Here is a 24,736-nt window from a genome sequence, read left to right on the forward strand (position 1 = left end):
TCAGTGGATGCCCACAAGTTGCAGTATTAGGAGAGAGGGAGAGAAACTTTTCTCTTTCCATAACCTTTCTTCAGAGGTAAGTCCCAGAGGTGAGAGTGCTGAGTTCATGTGGTCTGGAGATTGCTTGTTCCTGGCTGCTGCAACTCTGGATGGAAGTGTAGCAACCAGCTCAACAGGGCCAGGTGACACAGACCGACCAAGAAGGTTCCACTTGGCTCTGAATCTGTTGCTGAATCTGGCCAATCCATATGAGCAGCTGAGCCCTGGGCAAGGAGTGGAGAACCCCAGGCACCAAATGCAGTTGTCCAAGCCTCTGTCTAACTCCCAGGCCTCTCCGCAAGTGACTCCTCTAAGTGGCCCTGTTGCACTTCCTTCTTGAGGCCCCTTGCTTGCTGAGATGGAGGGGTGGTTGTGGATTTCCCAGAGGCATCTGGTTGGCCACTGTGGGGACAGGAGGCTGGACTAGACGGGCCAAGGCCTGATCCAACAGGGCTCTGCTTATGTTCTTAGGTCAAATTAATGGACATGGTGCCAATCATTTAATAGGTCCAATCTGAGTGGGATTTAGGCTACACACACACCATACATTTAAAGCACCATGATACCACTTTAAACAGGGATGTCTTCTCTCAAAGAATCGTGGAGCTGGAAGGGACCCCAAGGACCATCTAGTCCAACCCCTGCAATGCAGGAATCTCAACTAAAGCATCCATTACAGATGACCATCCAACCTTGGCTTAAAAACCTCGAAGGAAAAAGAGCCCACCACCTCCAGAGGGAGTCCATTCCACTGTCACCACAGCTCTTACTGGATAAGAAATGTAAACCATTTTGATTCTGCACTGCATGAAGAAAGATGATTCTGTGATTCTTTTTATCTGTCCTGAACCTTCCAACATTCTTACTTGACTTTTCCCTAAGCTAAAACTCCCCTAAAGAAACAAGGAAATTATTATTATACCCATCACACAGCTAGATAATTGGGCTTACCGTATTTTCCGGCGTATAAGACGACCCCCAACTTTTCCAGTTAAAATATAGAGTTTGAGATATACTCGACTGCAAATTCTCCACCCGGCGTATAAGACGACCCCCAATTTTTGAGAAGATTTTCCTGGATTAAAAAGTAGTCTTATACGCCAGAATATACAGTACATTCATTTGAAGCTTTCCATATTCTCCAGAAAATGCCAACAGACACAGGATGTGGTCATTGTTTCATTTTCCTTTTTTTATATATATACAGAAATCATACACATACACACAAACTCCAATCTGAACCATTTAAAACAAAACAAGACCAAAAGAAAAAGAAAAAAGAAAAAAGAGCAAGTTGTAGTGGTAGAAGGGGTTAAGGGAGAAATTCATTATTTAAAGGAAAGGGATTTTTGTTGTGCAAAATGGTCCCCACAGCTGGTGCTTCTTGAAAGCGCTTTTGTTTGCTGGGGGTCTTTTTCAAAAGATGGACACACACACGTATTCATAAAGGCTCGTTCCAACTGCTAAGCTGGTGAGAAAGTCCAACCTATGTACAGTGAACGGGAAGAGATGTCGAATGCAATGCTGGCAGGTGGTGGAAAGCCAGGGGTGCCTCTATCTTGATGTGTCCATGTTCTTGTCCATAAAGTTATTGCAGTGTTCTATGACTTTCCTGAAAAGGAAACAGAGGTCAGTGATTTGGCAAGGAACACAGGCTGAGATACTACTATTATAAAACTTTTCTTCCCTCTCTTGTAACAACAGAACTTGTGGACATCCCCTGAAGCAAAGTGTTGGGAGTTTAGGACAGATAAAAGGGACTTATTCACATAGCACATAGGTAAACTGTGGAACTCGCTGCCACAAGAAGCAGTGATGGCCACCAGCTTAAGATGGCTTTAAAAAGAGGATTGGACAAATTCATGGAGGAGGAGAAGGCCATCAATGGCTACTAGCCACAATAGCTATGCTCTCCCCTCCACAGTGGGAGCAGTAATACTTCTGAAAACCAGTTGCTGGAAATGGCAGGAGGGGACAGTGCTTTCGTGCTCAGGTGTTGCTTGTGGATTTCCCACTGCAGCATGTGGTTAGCTGTTGTGAGAACAGGATGCTGGACCAGATGGGCCCAGGGCTTTTCTTATGTTATTACTATTAAATTTATTACATGTTCTTCACCAGTGGGCCTGAGGACTGGTTCATAATTAAAAACAGATTACAGTCACAGGAATAGAGCGGGTCTCCAAAATGCACATGTCAGGTGTCAAAGGCCAGGACTAAAGAGATGCGCCTTCAGCATCTGCCACCGGAAGCTGCATAGTGGAAGTGTCAGACACATCTCTGCAGGGAGGGAGCTCCACAACTTAGGGGCTACCATAGAGAAGGCCCTCTCCTAGGCCAGCCCCAAATATCTGAAGGAGGTGGAACTACCAAGAGGGCCCCCTCTGCTGATCTTAACACCTGGGAGGGTCTGTAGGGAAGGAGGTGGTTGTCAGTCGCTACTGACACACTGCTCTGTGGCTGCATTGGCATTATAGCTTAAAGCAGTATCACACCACCTTAAACAGCCATGCCTTCCCCCAAAGAATCATGGGAGCTATAGTTTGTCCAGAGTGGTTAGGAGACCCCTCTTCCCCTTCAAGGAGCTACAGGTTTCAGGGTGGTTCAGTAATGGATCTCTCTTCCTAAGGATCTCTGTGAATTGTAGCTCTTCTGAAGGGAATAGAAGATCTCCTAAGAACTTCCAGCACCTTTAACAAGCTAGTAGCTAGGAGGCAGCAACTGTTTAAGGTGGTATGATACCAATATAAATGTAAAGTGCAGATGGGGACTATTTCTCCAGAGGACTTACCTTCCCATTTCCTTCGTTTCTGGCCGGGCTGAAGCCATTTTGATCATGTCGCTCAGGAGAAGGAGGCCACCTTCTTTGATCAGCAGAGGGCAGTATTTGTCTGCTGTGAATGAGGAGGGGAAAAGATGGGTTTATTCCCAACTCCACTGAATTATAAAAGGAAAAGTGATCATATTTTGCTCTTAAAAGAGGGGCTGTCTACACTTCCAGATGCTGGGTTTGACTTCATTGATGGCAGAGGAACCTCTACCCAGGAAACGATATAAAAATAAGGTAGAAGGAAGAGAAATATCATCCTACTTCATGATCCTAAAAAAAATGTTAGCATACATCCATAGCAGTTTTCCTGTAAGTTCAAAGCACTATTTTTCATTAGAGGTTCCCTGTCCTTCCATTCATATCACATTATTTTTAGCTGAATGTTTGCAGGGGAAGGGAATTGAAGAGCAAGAAGTAAACAAGATTAAAATAAGAGATAAAAAAGCAGAGATTAAAATAAGATGCCACCACAACTCCCATCTTCCCCTGAGATGATGGGAGTTGGGGGTCCAGCAACACCTGGGAGGTAAAAAAAAAACACCTGCTGCCTCCCCCCCCCCCCCCGCTCTATGAGAAACTACCTCTCTGGGGGTGGAATGCCTCTTCTAAATAGAATGCATTCTGGCATTATTCCTTCCCTCCCATTCAAGAAGGAACACTGCTTCTTAGAGCAGGAATGGGAATCTACAGTCTCGCAAGTCTTCATTCAGTCATTTCATTCATTTTAATAGTTCATATACCACTTAATATAACAAACTCTCCAAGTGGTCTGCACAATTTGCAATCACATACAAAAAGTCAGTATATAGCATCAAACACAGGAAGAGTCTAGAAAAGCATGAGAACAGAAATAATGAAATTATGCCTATGGGCTGCTAGCAATGCTTCAAAGAAAATACATCAGTGATGCATTCTCACACCCTAAACTGTGGCTAATTTTAACTACTGCTTACTGAAACAACTCCCAGCAACCCCCCAGCAATGGCAAGGGATGATAGGAGTGAAGCCTGGGGGTCAATACAGTGTGAGACTCTTAATCTCAGGGTCATGGGTTCAAGCCCACCTTTCGACAAAAAGATTCCTGCATTGCAGGGGGTTGGACTAGATGACCCTTGTGGTCCCTTCCAACTCTTAACAATTCTATGATTCCAACATCTGGTGTAGATATTTCCTTAGAGGCACATTCTTAACTACCTAGCCTAAACCCCAGCTGCTGCAGCAGAGGTTTCTCAGGTGGGACTTACGGTAGACAGACACAAGGTTGTAAAGGGCCCATGTAGCCCAGTGCTGGCTCACTGGAGAGATTCCTTGAGGGATGAGCCTGAGGATTGGCTCAAATGACCTGAAAAGATGACAAAGAAAGCAGGGTAAAAAAGTGATCAGGAGAAAGAATGGGAAACTCAACATTCTGCAGGTATTTTGTGGAGGTCAAACAACTACAGTGACAATAACCATTTAAAAATCGTAAAGGAAAATATTATAAAACTAATATAAAAAATACAGGGTTTTCCAGGCCAATGTGGATAGGAGAAGTGAATTGCAGTTTAAGGATACGTCCCAGTCTGGCAAAAGCACTCAAGGGGGGTGGGGGTGGAGCAGTACCCCTGAGGGTGGTGTCCTGGGGAGAGTCCTGAGGGCCAGAACTGAGAGGCCAGAGGATCACATTTGGTTCATGGGCCTGAGATTCCCCAGCCCAATCTCTGCCTACCTGTAGTTGATGTTTCTCCTGGAATTGACATCCCACCGCTGGATAGCTGCCCACATCCGGTCAACCACCTCCTCCCTGCGGGGCTCACTGATCATCCAGGCTTCCGGGCCGTCAAACATGATGTGGGAGAGGACTCCACAGGCATTGTAGGATACTTCAATGCCGTCAGCTTCACTGTCCAACAGGTTGCTGTTGTGTATAAAATTGACATATAAGCCAAACTGCATCAACCTGTAAAGCCCTGGGACCTGGATACCTAAAAAGCCACCCTCTCCCAAAGGATTTTCTCCTCTGCAATCAACCAACATCTGAGTTGTCTGTGGTTGGGATATGGGAAAGGGCCTCAGCTCATTGGGAGGCCAATCATACACCTGATCTGATGGCTTTTCATTGCTATACCAGTTGGTTGGGAGAGTACCTTCACACTGAGGGCCCTGCTTGTGAGCTTCCAATCGGTGCATCTGTTTGACCACTGTGAGGACTAAATGGCCAATAGTCTGATGCAGCCGGGCTCCTCTTATGTTCTATGCATTCAATCATTGCTGGAAGCAGGATGCCTCTGAATGCTAGTTGCTGCGAATCAGAGGTGCTACCGTTTCACTCGGGTTCTGCTTGTGGGTTTCCTGTTGGGGCATCTAGCTGGCCACTGTGAGAACAGGGGGCTGGACTAAGTGGGCCACTTTGGTGCATTCCAGCAGCCACTCCCTTCAGATATTCTCTTTTACCAGAGCAAAAGAGGATGGTGGTGCTTAGCCCTAAAATATGCACCCACCTGAATACACTGATGAACTGGGAGGTCATCAATTGTGGGCGGAGCTCTTCCACCTCTGCCACATTTCCCAGGAGGCCCAGCATGTTGCGATGAAGTTCTTGCTTGTCGGGAAATTCCTGCAGGGAAGGCAGGTGCGAGGAACAAAGATTGTAACAGAAGAGGGAGAGGGATTCAAAATGGTCATCATGCCAACCTCCCAGCCTATAGCAAGTCACCCTATGACCCCCCCCCCAGATGTTCCTGGACTACAGCTCCCATCATGCCTGCTGGCTGGGGTTGATGGGAGCTCGATTCTAGCAGTATATGGAAGGCCACAGGTTCCCCACCCCAATCTAAGAAGAGGCATTTCACTTTCTCATAAGGGGAATCTTCAGCAGAGGCATTGTTGCATCTCTCGAGAAGGAAATGCCTCTTCGTAGATCAGCAGTGGGGAATCTGAACCAGAAAGAAGCATTTCTGCATTGCTTGCAAGTTGCTTTTTAGATCAGGGATGAGAGACTTGTGGCCTTCTAGATATGATTAGACTCCAACTCCCACCATCCCTGGCTCTTGGCCATGCTTGTTGGAGGCTGATGGGAGTTGGAGTCCAGCAACATGTGGAGGGCCCTGCAGGTTGCCCACCTTTGCCCTAACACACTTCTCTGAGCACAATTCAAAGTGTTGGTGCTGACCTTTAAAGCCCTAAATGGCCTTGGTCCTGTATACATGAAGGAGCGTCACCACCCCCATCGATCTACCCAGACACTGAGGTCCAGTGCCGAGGGCTTCTGGCGGTTCCCTCACTGTGAGAAGCCAAGTTACAGGGAATGTGGAACGCCCTCCCACCAGATGTCAAAGAGAACAACAACTACCAGACTTTTAGAAAACATCTGAAGGCAGCCCTGTTTAGGGATGTTTTTAATCTGTGATATTTTAATGTATTTTAATATTTGTTGGAAGCCGCCCAGAGTGGCTCGGTCCTGTATACCTGAAGGTGAGTCTCCACCCCCATCGTTCAGCCCGGACACTGAGATCCAGCGCTGAGGGCCTTCTGGCGGTTCCCTCGCTGCGAGAAGCAAAGCTACAGGGAACCAGGCAGAGGGCCTTCTCGGTAGTTGCACCCGCCCTGTGGAACACCCTCCTATCAAAGAGATAAACAACTACCTAACATTTAGAAAATACCTGAAGGCAGCCCTGTTTAGGGATGTTTTTAATCTGTGATATTTTAATGTATTTTAATATTTGTTGGAAGCCGCCCAGAGTGGCTGGGGAGACCCAGCCAGATGGGCGGGGTACAAATAAATCATCATCATCATCATCACTTGGGGCCAACGTGAGATACTTCGCCACCTGAGGTAGAAAAAGTTCTTGGCAACAGATATCCATGCACACACAGACACAGTGCACACGTCTGGTACTTTGCTTCAAAGCATACCATTCATGAGAGTGTTCCAGTGATCCCACTCCCATGTATTTACTGAATGCAATGAGAGAAGGTTTCAGTTTGGGTGGGAGAGGTTTATGCACATCACACCTCTGGGAAGCTCGCAAGCAGGACCTGAGCACAACAGCACTCATCCTACTCATGACTCCCAGCTACTGCCTTTGACAGTGGAGGCTGAGTGTAAAGGTCCTGCAGGATCAGGCCACAGGCCGATCTAGTCCAGCATTCTGTTCCCCTAGTGGGCAATCAGATGGAATCCTACAAGCAGGTTGTTGAGTACAACAGCACTCTTCCCCCTACCTCTGCTGTGATTCCCAGCAACTGGCATACAGAGACAGTAGAGGGAAAATGAAAGATTGTAGGGTAATAATCTAATTAATGCTTGAAGGGGTTAATTAATGCATGAAGTAGGTTGTCCTGCCAGGCTTGGCCGATGTCACTTCCCCTCACCTTGGGAGGATATGGGCAACCAAGCCTTTTGTTGTACTCATGCCCCAACGGGAAGCCTACAAACACGACCTGATCACACCAGCAACTTGTGATTCCCAGTGACCGACATTCGAATGTGATTATTCTGTTTCTGTAGTTCATATAACTAATAGCGCTTGAAATTCTGCATACCTTCAAGCACTCCAAGAAGAGCTTCATGCCACTGTAGTTGAGGAACATTTCACAATTGTTTGGGGTCTCGTCCGTGATGTTCCACAAGGCGCTCCAGGAGAACTCCATCACCTGGTCACACTGCCGGATTAATGGAAAAGGAAAAAAGCTTCAGTCTATTGGGGTCTCTAAGGGGCTTCTGCATGGTTTTGTAGGCAGCACTTTGGAATGCTGGAAAAAGTGAGGCATCCCCCTCTAAAGCTGTGTGTGTGTGTGATCAGCACCACCAGGGTTCAAATCCCGATGCTGCCCCCTGAAGGTCACTGGGTAGTCTTGGGACAGTTCCCCCACCCCCGCCTATTCTACTTTGCAGGGTCGCTGTGATGGTGAAAGCTGGAGAGAAGTCAACACATTTCCTTGGAAGAAGGGGGCGGGAATGAAAATGTAATATGTTTTAAAGATTTGTTCTTTGGGGAAGAAGGTAAAATCTGGAGCTACCTGGGAGATCCTCAGGGTGATCTGTAAGTCACATGAACACAGAAAGGTGCCTTCTTGTGTTTCAGACCATTAAGGTCCATCAGTATCAGTACGGTCTACACTGACTAGCAACAGCTCTCCATGGTTTCAGGCTGGGGTCTTTACCACACTTTACCGGCCTTTTGAAGTTTGATTAAAACTATTTGATTTGATCTGTTCCTGGCTCTGGCGCCCTTGTGGGGTTTGGGGGGTGGGGGTGGGGGGGACAGGACAGAAAACCAGATCTGAGTCATACCGTTTTATCCACCAGCTTCTTCTGAATCAGTTTCAGCATGGTCTGTTGGTGGGAAAAAGAAGCTATGTAAATGTTTAGGATAATTGAGGCCAAGGGGTGGTCAGTGGATAAAGCAGGCCCAGGGGCCAAATGCTGTCCATCAGTTTCTTCTCTCCCCCAATCCAATGTTGCTCCCAGAACTTGGCCAAGGCTGTATCTCCTTCACCAGGCCATGTCTCTGTTGACCTTGCCCATCATTCACTTGGCATGCCCTCTTTTATCCCCTGGCCCCACCCACTTCCAGCCTCTGGTCCTGACCACTTTTGGCTTCCCTGGCATGCCGGCCCCCGAAGGTTGCCTATAAGGGAATCTGGATGGGTTAAGTGGGAAAAGAATCTAGAAAAAGGGCCCTGGAAAGAAATTTTGGCTCAGCCTCCATTAGCATTGAGCAGACGCCTGAAGGCAGCGTTCATGAAAACCCACCATGACAAACCCCATCTTGCCCACAGCCTCCTTGTGGTCGTTGTCCACCTGGCACACCAGGGCATTGCAAAGGTGCACTGCGATGCGCTGGATCGACTCGTCCTGCCGCGTTGGGTTTAGGATATTCAGGAGCAGCTCATTGACCCGCCGGTACTGGAACTCCACCTCCTCAGGGATGCTGAAGTTGCACAGAGTCAGGCAGCAGTTGCGCTGCACCTGGGGGAGGGAAGAAGGGAGGGAGTGGTGGTGGCCAGGCAGCCAGAAAGGGCTGTCCTGCTTTAGGTGAGCTAGTTCCCTAGTTCCCCACTGAGCTCAGCACTGTCTATACTGACTGGCAGTGGCTCTCCAGGTTTCACGCAGAGAACATTCCCACATTCCTAAATGGTGATCCTGATTGAACATGTGACCTTCTGTTTGCAGTGCAGATGCTCTGTCCACCAAGCCATGGCTCTTTCCGTGTCTGCCAGAGACACCGGAGAGCAGCTGCCAGTCAGGAAGATAGTCTGACATGGTAGAGCGCGGCTTTGTTAAGTGCAGAACTCTGATTGATTACTGCTGACTTTTTCAAGTGCTTCAATCAATCAATCAATCAATCAGAAGCTTCAGCTAATAATTAACTGAAGCTTGTTTAGATTGTTCAGAAGACTGGGAATGGGAATTTTAAGTCAGCGGAGATGCAAGTTATTAATTTGTTGCCCATTTTGATCCTGGTGCGTTTTTCACAAGGAAGTTGAGAACTTTTGCTCTCAGCTTTGCCTTAGCATCTATCAGGCTCGGCCTCTGAGCCACCAGGAGCAGCCAAACAATTGCTTTCCCCTGCTAGACTCCACCCCAACAGGCTCCACCCCTGATGCAAGACACACTGCCCCCCTCCCTGACTCTATCCCTTGACTCTAAGGGGCCCCAGCAGACCTGGCCACCCAGGACCCACAATTATGTCAGTGAAATTATAAATCTGGCAGTGACCACTTACAGTGACTTCCTGGTAAGACTCCATGCCACTCAACACCACCTGGACAACCTGGCGCCGCAACTTGATGCTCTGCTCCAAGCGGTATTCCGCATGGGTGAGGTAGAACAGAGTGGCGCTTCCTGTCACCTGGATATTCTTATCGTATTTGTGGCACTTCAGAGCTGTTATAACTAGCTGTGGAAACGAAGCAGGTAAATGCCATTGTCATTCAATTTTTTCTTGATTTTATTTTTAGCTTTCTTGCAAACCACTTTTAGAGAGGGTTTTTTTTAAAACAACAACAACAATCAAGCAGGTTATACATTTTATGAAATAAATACAATTCTATAAGTCTATGATTCTCCTCCATTAGAATGTAAGAGCCCCGGCGGGTCAGAGAAAAAGTTCTCCCTTATACAATGCCCTGGGGTCCTAAAAAATAAGGATTTTTATATTTCATTTTAAAATTCATATAAATCAAACAGCTGTAACAACAGATGAAAAACAAAGCTGTAACATAAGCATGTAGAATAAGCACAACTGAACTTGGTTTAAGATAACCAAGTATACGTAATGAATATTATCAAGTCTAGTTCCAGATTTGCCCAGCTTGTGACTAGAGCTGTCTTGAAAACTATGGTTCTGTTGTCTATGTCGTCAAGGAATGCCAGATCAGACAGAAAGCACCTGGAGATTCCAATCCTTGTTGGAATCTCAAATTATGCAAAATTTTCTCCATTATAGCTCTGCTCCAGAGTGAGTGGTCTAGTGTTCGATTTGGGGCTGTTTTCCACTGAGGTGCAATTACTCTTTGTATAAGCTTTGAAGATTATCTGTTGCTGCTACCAGTGGGGATCTCAGAAAACAGCAACAGAAATTGCTGGCATTCAGCTGTTCATCCCATTTTCAGAATGGAAACCAATCCAGTGAATATAATAGTTATCTGCTGTTGTTGCTGCTTTCAGTCAGGGGACTGAAACCAGGACCATCTGCATGCAAAGCAGATGATCTACCTTTCCTTCAAAATAAAGTAAGGTTCTAGTCCTCCTGGGTCTGAATAGAGGGCTGAATTAAATAAGAACATTGGAAGCTGTCTTATACCAATCAACCTCAGTGCTGTCTTCACTGACCAGCAGCAGCTCTACAGGATTTTTACAGGGAGGTTTATTTCCAAACCTTACCCGGAGGTGCTGCTGGGGGTTCAACTTGGGACCTTCTGTGTGCAAGGCGGATGCTCTATCACTGAGGTATCGCCCTTCTCTTAAAACATAGGAAGCTGCCTTATACGAGATCACACCATTAGTCCCAGTGTGCTGACCGACAGCAGCTCTCCAGGCTTTCAGATAGAGCATTCCCACCCCCACCCCCAGCACTACTTGGATATTCCACTGGGGATTGAACCTGGGGCCTTCTGCATACAAAGCAGATGCTGTACTACTGAGCTATGGCCCTTTCCCAAAAAAGGCTAATAAAAAAATCATAGAATTGCAATGCAGGAATCTCAAATAAAGCTTCCATGACAGACGGCCATCCAAACTCTGCTTAAAAACCACCAAGGAAGGGGAGTTCCCACACCTTCCGAGGGAGTCCATTCCACTATTAAACAGCTCTCACTGTCAGAAAGTTGCTCCTTTTGTTTAGTTGGAATCTCCTTTCTTGTAGCTTGAATCCATTGGTTTGGGTCCTACCCTCCGGAGCAGGAGAAAACCAGCTTGCTCCATATTCCATGTGACACCCTTTAGCTATCTGAAGATGGCTATTGTATCTCCTCTCAGTCTCCTAGTCCTCATGGTTCAAAATAAAAGACTACGACTCGCTCACCTTGAGGGCTCTCAGGTGTTGGTTGCAGTGCTCAATACGAGTGATGTCAAAAAGGTTGTTGATGGCTCGAGACGTGATCTCAGGACGATGCTCAGTATATGCCTCAATGGCGTTGAGCACTTGCTCTTCACTCTTGGCCCCAGTAACCTGGCATGGAGAATGGGGACAGTTCAGAGGCGGTACAGGAGGTGTGAAGTATGGGGCAGTGGGTAGAGCATTGGCTTTTGGGATGGGCTAGACTTGGCTTCAAATCCCCAACCAGCCGCACGTTTCACTTATTTTGTTTATATATTTTGGATCCCAAAGGAGTCCAGAGCTGCAAACGACAAGCAATAAAGCAGCTTTAACATGTTTAAAATATCTTTAAAAACAACTTCAGTGCAGATGCAGACTGACAAAAAGATCTCAACTTAAAGTGCTTGTTGGAATAGGAAGGTCTTCAGCAGGCGCTGAAAAGGCAATAAAAAAATGCACCTGTCTTGAACATTTTAATGGGACAGAATTCCAAAGTGCAGGTGCTGCTATACTGAAGGCCCAATTTCTACATTGTGGCTAATGGATCTCCTGAGAAGACAGTATCTGCAGAGTGCAGTGTTCAATTGAGTAGATAAAGGGCGAGACAAGCTTTCAGGTATTTTCTACTTAAGATCACTGAAATCGCTGCTGGGAGCAGATTAGATTGTAGGGTCAGTAATTTGTTTATGTTACCAAAATATGGATGGTGCTACATGAATAATATAATGATCTCTGAGTGTGGGTGTGAAATCTGATTGAGAGCTATGTTTTCTGAACACATCGGCACAAATCAGATCAGTCCATTTCAGAATCCATGAAGATCATATTCCTCAAGCAGACCTTATATGCATCTATGAGCTGCATTATTCTGCCAAACGATTAAAAAAGATGCCTCAGTAGCAGATATAGTTATTATGAATACTTTCCCCCATCTATTCTTGCTTTACCTTGTAGGCTGGGATGTGTGAGAGATGGCAAAGGGTGGTCTCGAAGAGGCCCAGGAACTGGAGAGGCTGCTTCAGGTTCCTTAAAGGGGTGATGCTGCTCATTTCAGGACTGATGCTGGGGGAACATAGGAAAGACATGAAAAACCTCACCCAAGAGAAGCAGGCCACTGGTCAGTCTGGCTAGTATGACTCTGACTGGCAGCAGCTCTCCAAGGTTCCACCTTCAGCTCCCCCAATAATCTTTTAACTAGGAGATGCTCAAGGTTGAGCCTGGGACCTTCAGCAGTAAAAAAAAAAAAAAAGAGGAACAAGTGGATTGAGTTGTGGCTCATTCCAGTCTTCTGTGCACATCAACCAGAGTCAGGCCAGTGCCCATTTAGTTGTCTTCAGCAAGGATGGGCACCTTGTTACCCTCCAAATATGGTGGGACTCAAACTCCCATAAACCCTGGCTATTGACCATGCTGGCTGGGGCTGATGGGAGTTGGAGTACAATAATATGTGAACACCCACTGGTTCCCCACTTCTGAGGTTCCCTCATGAGGAATGTGTCTTCTAAATAGCGGCATTCCTCCATTTCTTGCACACAGTATGGAATGCTCTATCTCAAATCAGAGATGGCAAACCTGTGGCCTTCCAATCATTGCTGGACTACAACTCCCATCATCCCTGACCTATCGGCCATATTAGCTGCTGGAGGCTGATGTGAGCTGTTGGGAGTCCAATAAGATCTGGGAGGGCCCTAGGTTCCTCTACCCCTGTTTGAAGCCACCAAGATGGCTCCCGTCTGACTCACCTTGTCTGGCCTACTTTCTCATCCTCACTAGAAGAGCAGCAATTCTCCAACATGATGTGGCCAGAGATGTCCAGAGAAGTGAGGTTGACCAGGTTCTCCACAAAGAGGTTCAGGACCCACTGGGTCAATTTGAATTTGTAATAACTGGAGAGGCGGTCCCTGGAGATGTCCAAGTGCCTGGGAACAAGGAAGAACAGAAGCATGATGGCAAGATATATGTGTGTAAAACTATGCATGGCAAGGAGAAAGAGGCTAGAAAGGAGTCATTCTCCCTCTCCTGTAACACTTGAACTTGGGGGTGGGGGAATTTAATGAAACTTAATGTTGGAAGGCATGATGAATGATGATGATGATGAATGTTGGAAGGTTCAGGGCGACGCATGGTTCAGCTATGGAACTCTCTCCCACAGGAGGAAATGATGACCACTAACTTGGCTGGCTTTCAAAGAGGATTAGAGTAATTCATGAAGGGAGACAAGGCTATCAATGGCTACCAGCCACAATGGTTATCCTCCGCTCCCATGGTTGGGAAGCAGAAATGCTTCTGAATACCAATTGCTGGGGATCACAAGAGGGAGCAGTTGCTATTGTGCTCAGGTCCTGCTTGTGTGCTTCCCAGAGACACGCAATTGGATGCTGAATTAGACGGACCAGGGGCTTGATCCAGCAGGGCTCTTCTTATGTTCTTATGTTTTTTTTCAACATGCAGCTGCTGGGAGAGATCATCAGGAGGTTTGGGCTGGGTGTTCATCAGTATGCGGATGATACCCAGCTCTACCTCTCTTTCAAATCAGAACCAGTGAAGGCGGTGAAGGTCCTGTGTGAGTGTCTGGAGGCGGTTGGAGGATGGATGGTGGAAAACAGATTGAGGTTGAATCCTGACAAGACAGAAGTACTGTTTTGGGGGGACAGGAGGTGGCAGGTGTGGAGGACTCCCTGGTCCTGAATGGGGTAACTGTGCCCCTGAAGGACCAGGTGTGCAGCCTGGGAGTCATTTTGTACTCTCAGCTGTCCATGGATGCACAGGTTAATTCTGTGTCTAGGACAGCTGTTTATCAGCTCCATCTGGTACGCAGGCTGAGACCCTACCTGCCCGCGGACTGTCTCGCCAGAGTGGTGCATGCTCTGGTTATCTCTCGTTTGGATTACTGCAACGCGCTCTATGTGGGGCTACCTTTGAAGGTGACCCAGAAACTACAACTAATCCAGAATACGGCAGCTAGACTGGTGACTGGGAGCGGCTGGCGAGACCACATAACACCGGTCCTGAGAGATCTGCATTGGCTCCCAGTACGTTTCCGAGCACAATTCAAAGTGTTGGTGCTGACCTTTAAAGCCCTAAATGGCCTTGGTCCTGTATACATGAAGGAGCGTCACCACCCCCATCGATCTACCCAGACACTGAGGTCCAGTGCCGAGGGCTTCTGGCAGTTCCCTCAGTGTGAGAAGCCAAGTTACAGGGAATGTGGAATGCCCTCCCACCAGATGTCAAAGAGAACAACAACTACCAGACTTTTAGAAGACATCTGAAGGCAGCCCTGTTTAGGGTAGCTTTTAATGTTTGATGGATTATTGTATTTTAATATTTTGTTGGAAGCTGCCCAGAGTGGCTGGGGAAGCCCAGCCAGATGGGCAGGGTATAAATAATAATACTGTAATAACATAAATATTATTATTGTTATTATTATTATTATTATTATGGCTGTGGCTCCTGCTCACTAACCCCTCTACCTCTTTGCCATTCCTCCACACCTGACCAACATCCCCTCCCAATGCCTACTCCCTCCATTAAACAGTTCACATGAGCTGGCCTGCTATCCCTCACACTGCACTTGCAATGGCTGCTTCTTGGCAGCTACGCAAATTGCAGAGTGTGCCCAACCCCTTCCATTGCCACATATATTGCAAAATGATATTTAGTAGTTAGTTAGTTAGTTAGTATATCACCCTTCTATACATCTCAGGGCAGTTCACAACATAAAAATACAGTATAAAAACACCAACTACGTAATAAAAATAAGAACAAAAACAAACCAATAATCCCCCCTCCTATAACACATTTGAAAGGGTATCAGATATTAATCAACCAAAGGCCTGGTTGAAGAGGAAGGTTTTCGCCTGGCACCTAAATATATCTATTTTAGCTCATTCCTTCTGCAGTTCTGCTACAGTTATTTTTATAAGATTCTTACTGTGAGTAAATATTGGGTTTTTATGGTTTTTATAGGGTAATAGTCAAATAAGTTGCACTCAGAGAAGTGCTGTTGGTTTCAATGGCTCTATTCTAGGGATGACCTCGAGCTTTGGCTTACAGCAAGGAAAGCATTTAAGCACATGCTGCCTGGGGGCACATGGGACTTGCAGTCCAAAGCCCCTGGAGGACAGCAGGGTGGAGCAGCCCAGGCTAAATGCCTGCAAAAACAGTCACATCCTTGGGGTAGAAATTCAATCAATTAGAAAGACATTATCTTGTGGCGATGAGTTCCACAAGTTGGCTCTATCCTGGATGGAGAAGTTAACAATCAGGTCAACCCAGCCTTCGCCAACTCACTGCTCTCTAGGTGTTTCAGACTACAACAACCATCCATGCAGGCTGGGGGTTGGTGGCAGTTGTGGTAAAAAAAAAGAAAACATGCAAGCTGGGGACTGATGGGGGTGCTAGTCCGGCCAGACTAGTAAAGGCGGGGCAATGTGGCTGCAAAACCAAGCGGGTCAACAGCACCACCAGCTGACCTGAGCTTGCGCAGTTGGGCGATGACCTGAACATGCTCCTCACAGAGGTCCATGTTGTAAAGCACCAGGGAAGCCAAGCTGTCCTTCCATTGGGTGAGGAAAATGATGTCGTTGAGCTGGATCCCAGAGAGGTCCAGTGCAGTCAGTGAAGCCAGAGGTCGGAGCAGGCTCTCCACATTCACCCCTTTGGTCATCTGGCCTAAATTGAGGAACCGCAGGCGGCTGAAGCCCTCAAATGTGAAGTCCTTGACCAAGACCTGGCGGGTTGGGTTTAAGTCGTCCTCGCAGCCCCCTGGATTCTCCTCCTCATAGAAAATGTTGGTGCAGCCAAAGAGGCTGAGGGAGACAAGGGTGGGGCTGAAGCTGCCCAGGGTCTGGAGGCTCTTGGCTGTTAATTTCTCGCAGTTTGTTAGGAATAATTCCACCAGGTCCTACAGGATGGAAAGGTAGAGTGGAAAGTTAGAAAAGTTCGCCTGACTTGGTTTCAGGCAGCTTCTCATGTCCCTATGAAAGATTAGGTTTGTGAACGATCCTGTGCCCTAGAGAGTGGTGCCTTTTGTGGAAGACGCCAAACAGGGGGAAGGTCTGTTGCTCAGTCATAAAACAACTATTTTGCATGCAGAAGGTCCTAGGTTCAATCCACAATTACATCTCTAGGTAGGGCTGGGAAAAGACTTCTATTCCTATTTAATTAAGCTCATTATTCAGAATCATGAGGACTAGAATCTGATTTTATTTTTTAGGGAAAGGGCCTACAGCTTAGCAGCAGAGCATCTGCTTTGCATGCAGAAGGTCCTAGGTTCAATCCCCCATGGCCTCTCCAGGTGAGACTGGGAGAGACCCCTGTCTGAACCAACAAGATTCACTGCCAGTCAGTGTAGACAATGCTGAGTTCGAGGGACCAATGGTTCAATGCTACAAATTGGCTTCTTCTGTTCCTACCTGTTTTCGGATGGCTTCCAGGTCCTGATCTTGCACAATGTCCTCCCGCAAATGGATTCTTGCCAGCCTGGTGCTGCGTGGTTCTGAGAAGAGTGTGAAGAAGTTTTCATTGTGCTCAAAGATAGTGTCGGCATTTACCAGCTCCACATACCTATGTTTAGAGACAGAGATCAAGGTGGGGAAAGGATTTGAGCGTTCTTCGTTAAATCAAACATCAGCAGACAGAGGGGCTTGGGTTTGGCCACCAGAAATAAGGATCAAAATCTTTACCCAACCCTGAAGTTCCCTTCATGTATCCTTCCTGGACTAATAGAATTTTTCCACCTACACTACCTCACAGGGTAAGTCATGAAGATTAAATACAGAAAGGATACATTGCTACTCATGCTTAAACCTTATACATTAGGGCACTTAAAATTTTATAATAGTAATAATAATAATAATAATAATAATAATAATAATAATAATAATAATAATTTATTTATACCTCGCCCATCTGGCTGGGTTTCCCCAGCCACTCAGGGTGGCTTCCAACAGAATATTAAAATACAATAGTCTATTAAACATTAAAAGCTTCCCTAAACAGGGCTGCCTTCAGATGTCTTCTAAAATACAATTGTGACATCCAGACCATAAATTTAAGGCACATAGCTTCAACCAATAATCATGGGAATTGTAATTTGTTAAAGGTGCTGGAAATTGTAGCTTTGTGGGTGGTAAATTCACAGAGCTATATTCCCACTACCTTTCACAAACTACAGTTCCCAGGATTCTTTGAGGGAAGTAATGTGCAGCACAGCTGTGACTAAAGTCTGTTTTCTGAAGCATGCGCTACCGTGCTCAAGACTTTACCATGAACCTCAGGAATGAGCAGCACTACTAAGAAATTCAGCAGCAGAGCATATGCTTTGGATGCACAAGATTCCAGGTTCAACATCCAGCATCTCAAGTGAAAAAGACTCTCCTGCCTGAAACTCCAGAGAGCCATTGCCAGTCATACAATGCAGAGCTAAACGGAGCAAGGGTCTGACTCTGTGTAAGGCAGGTTCTTATAGAAGTGTCTCTCTGCCAGCGACTGAAGTGCCCAGGCTGGGATATCGAAGATAAGGTGCTCCCAAATAGAATAAATAAAGAAACTTACTCATTGACAAGTCTGTCACAAATCTCACTTGGCAGGAAGATGTCTGGGTGGAGACGGAGTGTCTCGTTGTCCAGCAAGTAGCAAAGAGTCCCCTCCAAGTTGTAAAGACAATAATCTGTGCAGAGGGTCATCAGAGGGTCTGGGCTGTCGGAAGCCATCTTGTGGCAGTGAACAGGGGAGGACCAGGGGGAGTGAGGGAGAAGGGGCAAATGTGGGGCAAAAAAGTGCTTCTTCGTCCCCACCTGGAGTTCCTGTTCCTTTGTTTTAGGGATATTCCCCACTGGACTTTGCGGGAATGCTGCAGGCCGATCACGGCGGGGTGGAGAGAAGAAGACAAATCAGAGAGTGGGGTGGGACATTTTCCACCAGAAAGCACAGAAGTCCTTGCAATATTTTCCCACCCTCAAACCAAACAAAGATTCAGTTTCAGTGGCCTGAAGGCAGACCAAACAGGGATGGGTGTGGGGTGGTCTTGGATACCAAAACTCAACCTTGACTAAAGGTCTAATGAAACGGGGGATAAAGGGTACTTTACGGGGTATTTTAAGGGACACAAAGGAGGGGTTGGCAACATGGTGCACTGCAGATGCCTTGAACTACAACTCCCCTACTCGACTGTGGCTAACGGGAACTGTAGTCCAGCAAAGTCTGGAATGCAGCAGGTTGGGGAAGGAGCCTCCAGTCCATTCAAGCAACGTGAAACTTACACACACACAAACACACACAACTTTATTTTATTACATTGTTATTCCGCTGCTCCCCAAGGAACATAGGCTATCATACATTGTTCTCCCTCAACTCAATTTTAATCTCACAACCTGAGAGGTAGTTTGATGAAGAGCAGGAAGGAGGCAGAGAAGAGAAGAGGCCTCTATTGTAAGGCTCCTATTTTGAAGAGCTGCCTGAAGTCCAATTTTGGCATAAAGGGGAAGAATCCCAGGAAGCAGAGGAGCATCAGCAGCAAACAGCTGGGCAGTAGAGTAAGCAAGCAGGCTGCTCAGCTGGTCACAGTCTTCCCAATACCCCACTGTGGTGAGCTGTACCTTTCTTTCTACTGTATTCAAATTATAGTCATTATTTCTAAATTTGCATATACATGTATAGATCAGCATATGCACATTTTATGCAAATGTGTCCCCACATCTGTCTTTTTCAATAATGTGCAAATGACTATCTTAGTAGCCCAGAGAGAGAGAGAGAGAGAGAGAGAGAGAGAGAGAGAGAAAGAAAGAGTGCATTAAAAAGCTGTGTTAATAAAAGAAAAAGAAAAAATATGCACAACATTACAAACTCAGCAAACTAAAAACAGTACAACCATTTCCAAAACAAATGGGCTCCCTTTCAGGAAAAACCTTTTTAAACAAAACCATTTTCGGCCAGAACCAGTAACCTCACCAAAATGCTGGAGAGGCTGAACCTCTACAGGCACATACTTCCACATGTTATGGGATTGCCCCAAAACCCAACCCTTCTTGTCCTACAAGAAATATGCAAAATAACTAAACAGAAGTCACCCCAGAACTGGTCCTATTGAATATTTTCCAAGACAATAGCACACACATTATAAACAGCTTATAACCCACCTACTCTCAGCAGCCAGAAGCATCGTAGCCAAACACTGGAGAGACCTGTCACGAGTGAACATGGACCACTGGTACCAAACTGTATGGGAAACAGCCTTCCTAGAAAAGCTAATCAACAGACTGAAACTTACAAAGGGACAAATAAAAGAGGACGCCTTAATCCCAGAGTGGCTCCCCTTTATTACACACACAGTCCAACAAGACAACAACAAGAACCCACCCATAGCATACGAATCAATATGCTTAACTTGACTCAACAACCCCCCCCCCCAAACAAATCTCTGCAGTCAACTGAAAGTAACCAACCATGTCCTGGGCTCCCTCCCCTCCCCCAAAAAAACTTTCTCACTGCCAATGAAAACTAATAAATGAAAAGAAAGAGAACCTACCCAAGTGACGCTGACACAAAAACCTCACACACACACACACACTACCGGTAAGAAAAAGAATGCAAGTTTACTACCACCCCTCCCCTCAATCTCTCTCTCCACCTCTCTTTCCCCCCAACCTTATATTATATACAACATTAATGGCTCACATCAAATGTAACTTATCTGTAGAAAAGACTTTGCAACCTGAAAATAGAGACAATGCAGTACTTTTGTAACCCAATAAAATCTTTAATAAAAACTTTTTAAAAAACCAAAACCATTTTCATCCAGTGCCTAAATATCAAGACATTAAGCACTTTTTCTAATTTCAGGTGGGAACTCATTCCAGATGGCTGGAGCTGCAACATTAAAAGCCTAGCCTTTACTGCATACATAGCACACCTCTGGGGCATGCAGTACTCTCAGCAATGTCCCACCTGAGCAACACAGTTGACCAGCAAGGATAGGGGGGCGAGGCAATTTCTTAGGTAATCTGATCCCAAGCTGCAGGAAGCAAAACACTGAACTGCACCCCATAGCAGACTGGATTCTCTTCCAAGATATAAAAAGGCAGATGGCAGGCACTAAATACTTATTTTAAAAATAAGTAACCTTCCTAAAAATGCACTGCTTAATTAACTGTGTGTGCCCTTTTAGTTAAGGAAAACAGGTTTTAACTGAGTGGTGGGTATTAGCCATAATAACTATGTTTGACCTCCACTGTTAGAGGAAATATACCACTTGCTGGCAATTGCAGGTGGGCAGAGATCTCTTGTGCTCAGGTCCTGATTGTGAGCTTCCCATCGGAGCATCTGATTGACCACTGTGAGAACAGGATGCTGGACCAGGTGGATAACTGGCCTGAACCAGCACTTCTCTTCTTATGGCCTTGTAACTGATTAAAGGTTGCAGCTCTACTACCTGCCCAATGACTTGAAGTCTAGTGCTACTCCCGCTTCTCAAGAAAGGCTGTGCCAACCTCAAGTAAACTGGACATCTGAGTAAATCCCTTTTATAGCCTTCTGACAATCTAGCACTCTTTTATAAGCTGTGTAACCTTCCTAGCCAGGGCAACAGAATTGCATGATCATAAGTCATCGCTGCAGCCAATGCTGCAGTTGCAGTCGAGAAGGGAGGTGTGGTGGAAGAAGACAGCACCACAGACCAACATCCAGAGTGGACTAAACCAGACCATTAGATTCCAGCAGAGCCTACAGTTTTGAAGAGGAAAGTGATTTGACCTTCCTGCTGATGTTCCATGGATCTCCACAAACAAAAAACTTGGAACAAATCAAAGGCAACCTGCCTCTTCACCTTCCCTTTGCATGAAAGTTTGCAGTTATTTCAGAATATGATACTTAGTGCATGTGTGTTAGAAATCCATTTTCCGCTCAAATCTATGTGTGTTCCTTCCAAATGATGTAGATGTCGGATACAGGAGGAAGAGGATGAGACTGACCCTGCAAGATCAGATTTAAACCTGATGCACTAGTATTCTTCAAGCCTTTATCCCACATTAACTTGAGATCGGCATGTACCATCGTAATTGATTTAAATGGGATGGTACGTCAGTTTCATACACAAGCATTGTTGAACACTCTGTTTAACAACACGTAGAGTTGCCAACTTTACAAGCATCCTCTGTAACTGACGTTTATCGGGCATTCATCTGCAGCAAATTAGCAGGTGGCATAAGGTTTATCTCCAGGCTGTGAAGAGCCTTATGGTGCCAATTTCTGCAGATCAGGCGTACACAGAATCAGGGTAGTGATTAGAATGTCAGGTTGAATCCCCACACACTGCCATGAAGTTCACTGGGTGACCTGGGGTCTATCTCTTAGCCCGACCAACCTGACAGGGTTGTTAAGAGGAGAAAAGGAGAACTCCATGTAGAAAAGGCAGGAATAGAAATGCAATAATAAATGCATGACATTTCAAAAACAGCAATTTAAGTCTCAAAGAGTTGCTCTGGGCAAAGGTAACTGTTTGATCCTCCACTAACTTCTATATTTTTTGTCTTCCTCAATTCCCAGTGGGCATTTGGGGCATTGGGACTTTTTATAACCATTCAGCAGCCATTAGGCACTCCACACTATCCTCTGTGTTTCCTTTCTCCACCCTGAACAATCCTGCCATTCTGCATACAGATAGTGCCTTCCAATACAACTTTTTAAAACGAAAACAGTCTACTTTCTGCAACTGATCAATAAATATATTTATCACAGGAGGGAGTATTGGGGAAATGCATTTACCAGGAGAGTCCTTTCTATGCATTATATTTTGAGGCATCTCAGCTGACTCAGAGCCCACAGCACCAGATTATAGTGGGTAGACACCACATCTTCCTATGGGGCAAGTGGATTCCTGAGGCTCCCTCTCGTTTTAAGGAATATTTATTTATTTGCCTTATATATTGCTGTTACATGCTACTTGTAGTTTAGGAGCAGCATTACTATATCCTGCACCAGAGGTGGAAAACCCTTTGGTTTCCAGATACATCTGGACTTCAACTCCTATCATCTCTGACCATTGGCCATGCCATTTGGGGTTGATGGGATCTGGAGTCCAACAATACCTGGAGGGCTGTAGGTCCCCACTACTGCCCTATAACCACTCACTCACCCCTGAGGTGGATCCTGAGGTAAAGCTGTATGAAAGGTGCTGTGCGCCACTTTCCCTGTGAGTCTCCCCCATTCCCAGCAAAAGAACCTGCACAGATATCTGCCTTGGCACATATGCCATAGGCAAAACACAGGTGGATTTTGGAAAATATGTCAATTATCAACCCCTCCTCTCAACAAGTGGGCCTCAAGGCTGAGATTTTCCAGTGATGAAATTTCAAGGTTGTGGTGAGATATGGATTACTGGGTTTCTGAAGAATGTGCACATATTGGTACCCTTGCCACGGGCAGATCCCAGATGGATCAGCTGTCACCCCTCCTATCAACAGGTGGGTCTTAAGGGGCTTCATATCCTTCCAGTGGCGGGATTTCGAGGTTTCTCCAACCCACCCACTGGGCCCACCGACTGTGCCCTTGCAGCGAGTGGCTCCCAGGCAATTTGGGTGGGGTGGGGGTGGGGTGGGGGGGTGCTGCCTATAATCTCCGCCCCCACCCAGTTGCAGCAGGGTGGATCCCAGCGGGTTCTCCTGCCTCCGCCCCTCCCAGCAATGCACGAATTGTTCCCAGGGTACCACTTCACCTTCCGCATCAGTCACACGCGCACTCACCTGGCTCCCCGGCTCCCTGGACGAAAGAGAGTGTCCGGGTTGGAGTTGGTTCCGTTTCCGGTAGGGATAAGAAAGAAGGGGCGGAGGGGGGCGGGATAGAGATTAAGAGAAAGAAAGGCTGAGGGGGGAGTCCCTAATTCCCACCCGGGTCCCCTCTCTTTCTCTCCCAATTCTCTCTCTCTCGCTCGCTCTCTCCACCCCGCCGCAAGCAGCAGCAGCACCAGCCGCTGTCAACAAATCGCAACGTCACTTCCGGCAGCCGGTCTTCTCTCCTTTCCTAGAGAATCAGAATGACGTGTCTTTCTCCCCTCCCCTCCCAGAAAATAAGGCTACGAGCGGAGGGTTCCGACTCGCCCATTTCACCTCGCAGACTTGGATCGTACATCCACGCTATAAAACCTTCTGAAGCTCTTGCCTTCCACCGCCTCACCCAGCAAAGAATCCTGGGAACTGTAGTTTGTCCAGGTTGCTGAGGGGCTGTAGCTTTGCGGGGGTGACGCTACAGTTCCCATTATACTTGATGGGACTAAAAACAAAACAAAATAAAAAATTCCTTCCAGTAGCACCTTAGAGACCAACTAAGTTTGTTCTTGGTATGAGCTTTCCTGTTCTTGCACACTTCTTCAGATAGGAGTGTTTCCTCCTTCGGATAGGAGTGTTTCCCATCTTCAGATGGGAGTGTTTGCTCTAAATGTGCAGTTAAGTGTATGGCGTGGATGTGATCTCTAGAGGAGATTTCCCCTTTATCACAGCGACCTGGCCGTTGGCCATGCTAGCTAAGGTTGATGGGAGCAACAGCTGGAGGACCAAATGTTCCCCACACCAGTTCCAAAGGGAGCCCCCATACCAACTTGTCAAGCTTCAGCTGCAGTTTATTTACCCAAATCCAGCCTGTTACCAGTTCCATGTAGCAGTTTTATGCTTCCATCTTTCACACCAGAATCCTTGTAGTCCAGTTGGGCTTATACTAATACAGAGCCTATTGGCACCTGCACCAAATGTGTTGTGACTATACACAATTTTGGCTTTAAGTGCGATTCCCATAATGTAACCCCTGCATAAGTAGAGGGCTTACTATATTTGTGACCCTGTCACTGTATTACAGGGACCAGAGGGGTATGACGGCTTGTTGGTCTGTTGCAAAGCAAACAACAGTCCTGAAGGCCTGTAAAGACTTAACCAATTTTAATGGGCTCTCATGGTGTACAGTCCATTATTTAAATGCATTAAGTGTTACACTTAGCAAACAGATGGGGGGATGTAAACAGTGGGGTTAAATAGCAATGAGACACCCAAAAAGTCTGTGACAATTCAATTTAAATTGGCAATACAATTTAATTCAACTACACACATGCATGCATAAAAGCACAGTGATCTTTCACAACAGCAGTTCTTGGACACAATCATCTAAGTAAGGCACCTGTGAGCAGGACAAGTCTCTGTTATCTATCAAACTTCATGCTATATAGACAGCCCTCCTAGGATACTTTGGACTTGAATAAAAGCAAGTTTCCTATTTCATTAACTCTTAAACTGGGTTTAGGGCCTGCCTCAACATACAAGTTTGGTGATAAATATTCTACAAATTGCAATAGAATAGTTAT

At 46.2% G+C, this 24,736-nt stretch overlaps 1 protein-coding gene across 3 annotated transcripts; it reads right to left on the minus strand.

Moving 5' to 3' along the window:
- Window positions 1-1,461: 1,461 nt before the first annotated feature.
- ZER1 (zyg-11 related cell cycle regulator) lies at window positions 1,462-23,257 on the minus strand. Of its 3 annotated transcripts, none has more exons than XM_033137367.1 (16): window positions 23,133-23,257; window positions 17,950-18,247; window positions 16,809-16,959; window positions 15,867-16,297; window positions 13,134-13,310; window positions 12,339-12,453; window positions 11,377-11,523; window positions 9,577-9,750; window positions 8,604-8,819; window positions 8,142-8,183; window positions 7,391-7,510; window positions 5,347-5,462; window positions 4,575-4,763; window positions 4,111-4,208; window positions 2,828-2,927; window positions 1,462-1,651 (listed from the first exon to the last, which is right to left on the minus strand). In XM_033137367.1, exons 2-16 carry the CDS (start codon window positions 18,105-18,107, stop codon window positions 1,594-1,596), a joined length of 2,292 nt encoding a protein of 763 aa, XP_032993258.1. In that variant the 5' UTR covers window positions 18,108-18,247; window positions 23,133-23,257; the 3' UTR covers window positions 1,462-1,593. The 3 variants fall into 3 exon arrangements, with proteins under 3 accessions (XP_032993258.1, XP_032993257.1, XP_032993259.1); XM_033137366.1 differs by having other exon boundaries at window positions 2,828-2,930; XM_033137368.1 differs by lacking the exon at window positions 8,142-8,183 and having other exon boundaries at window positions 2,828-2,930.
- Window positions 23,258-24,736: the final 1,479 nt, after the last annotated feature.

This window comes from Lacerta agilis, chromosome Z (assembly GCF_009819535.1).
Source record: "Lacerta agilis isolate rLacAgi1 chromosome Z, rLacAgi1.pri, whole genome shotgun sequence".
NCBI classification, from domain to species: Eukaryota; Metazoa; Chordata; class Lepidosauria; order Squamata; family Lacertidae; genus Lacerta; species Lacerta agilis.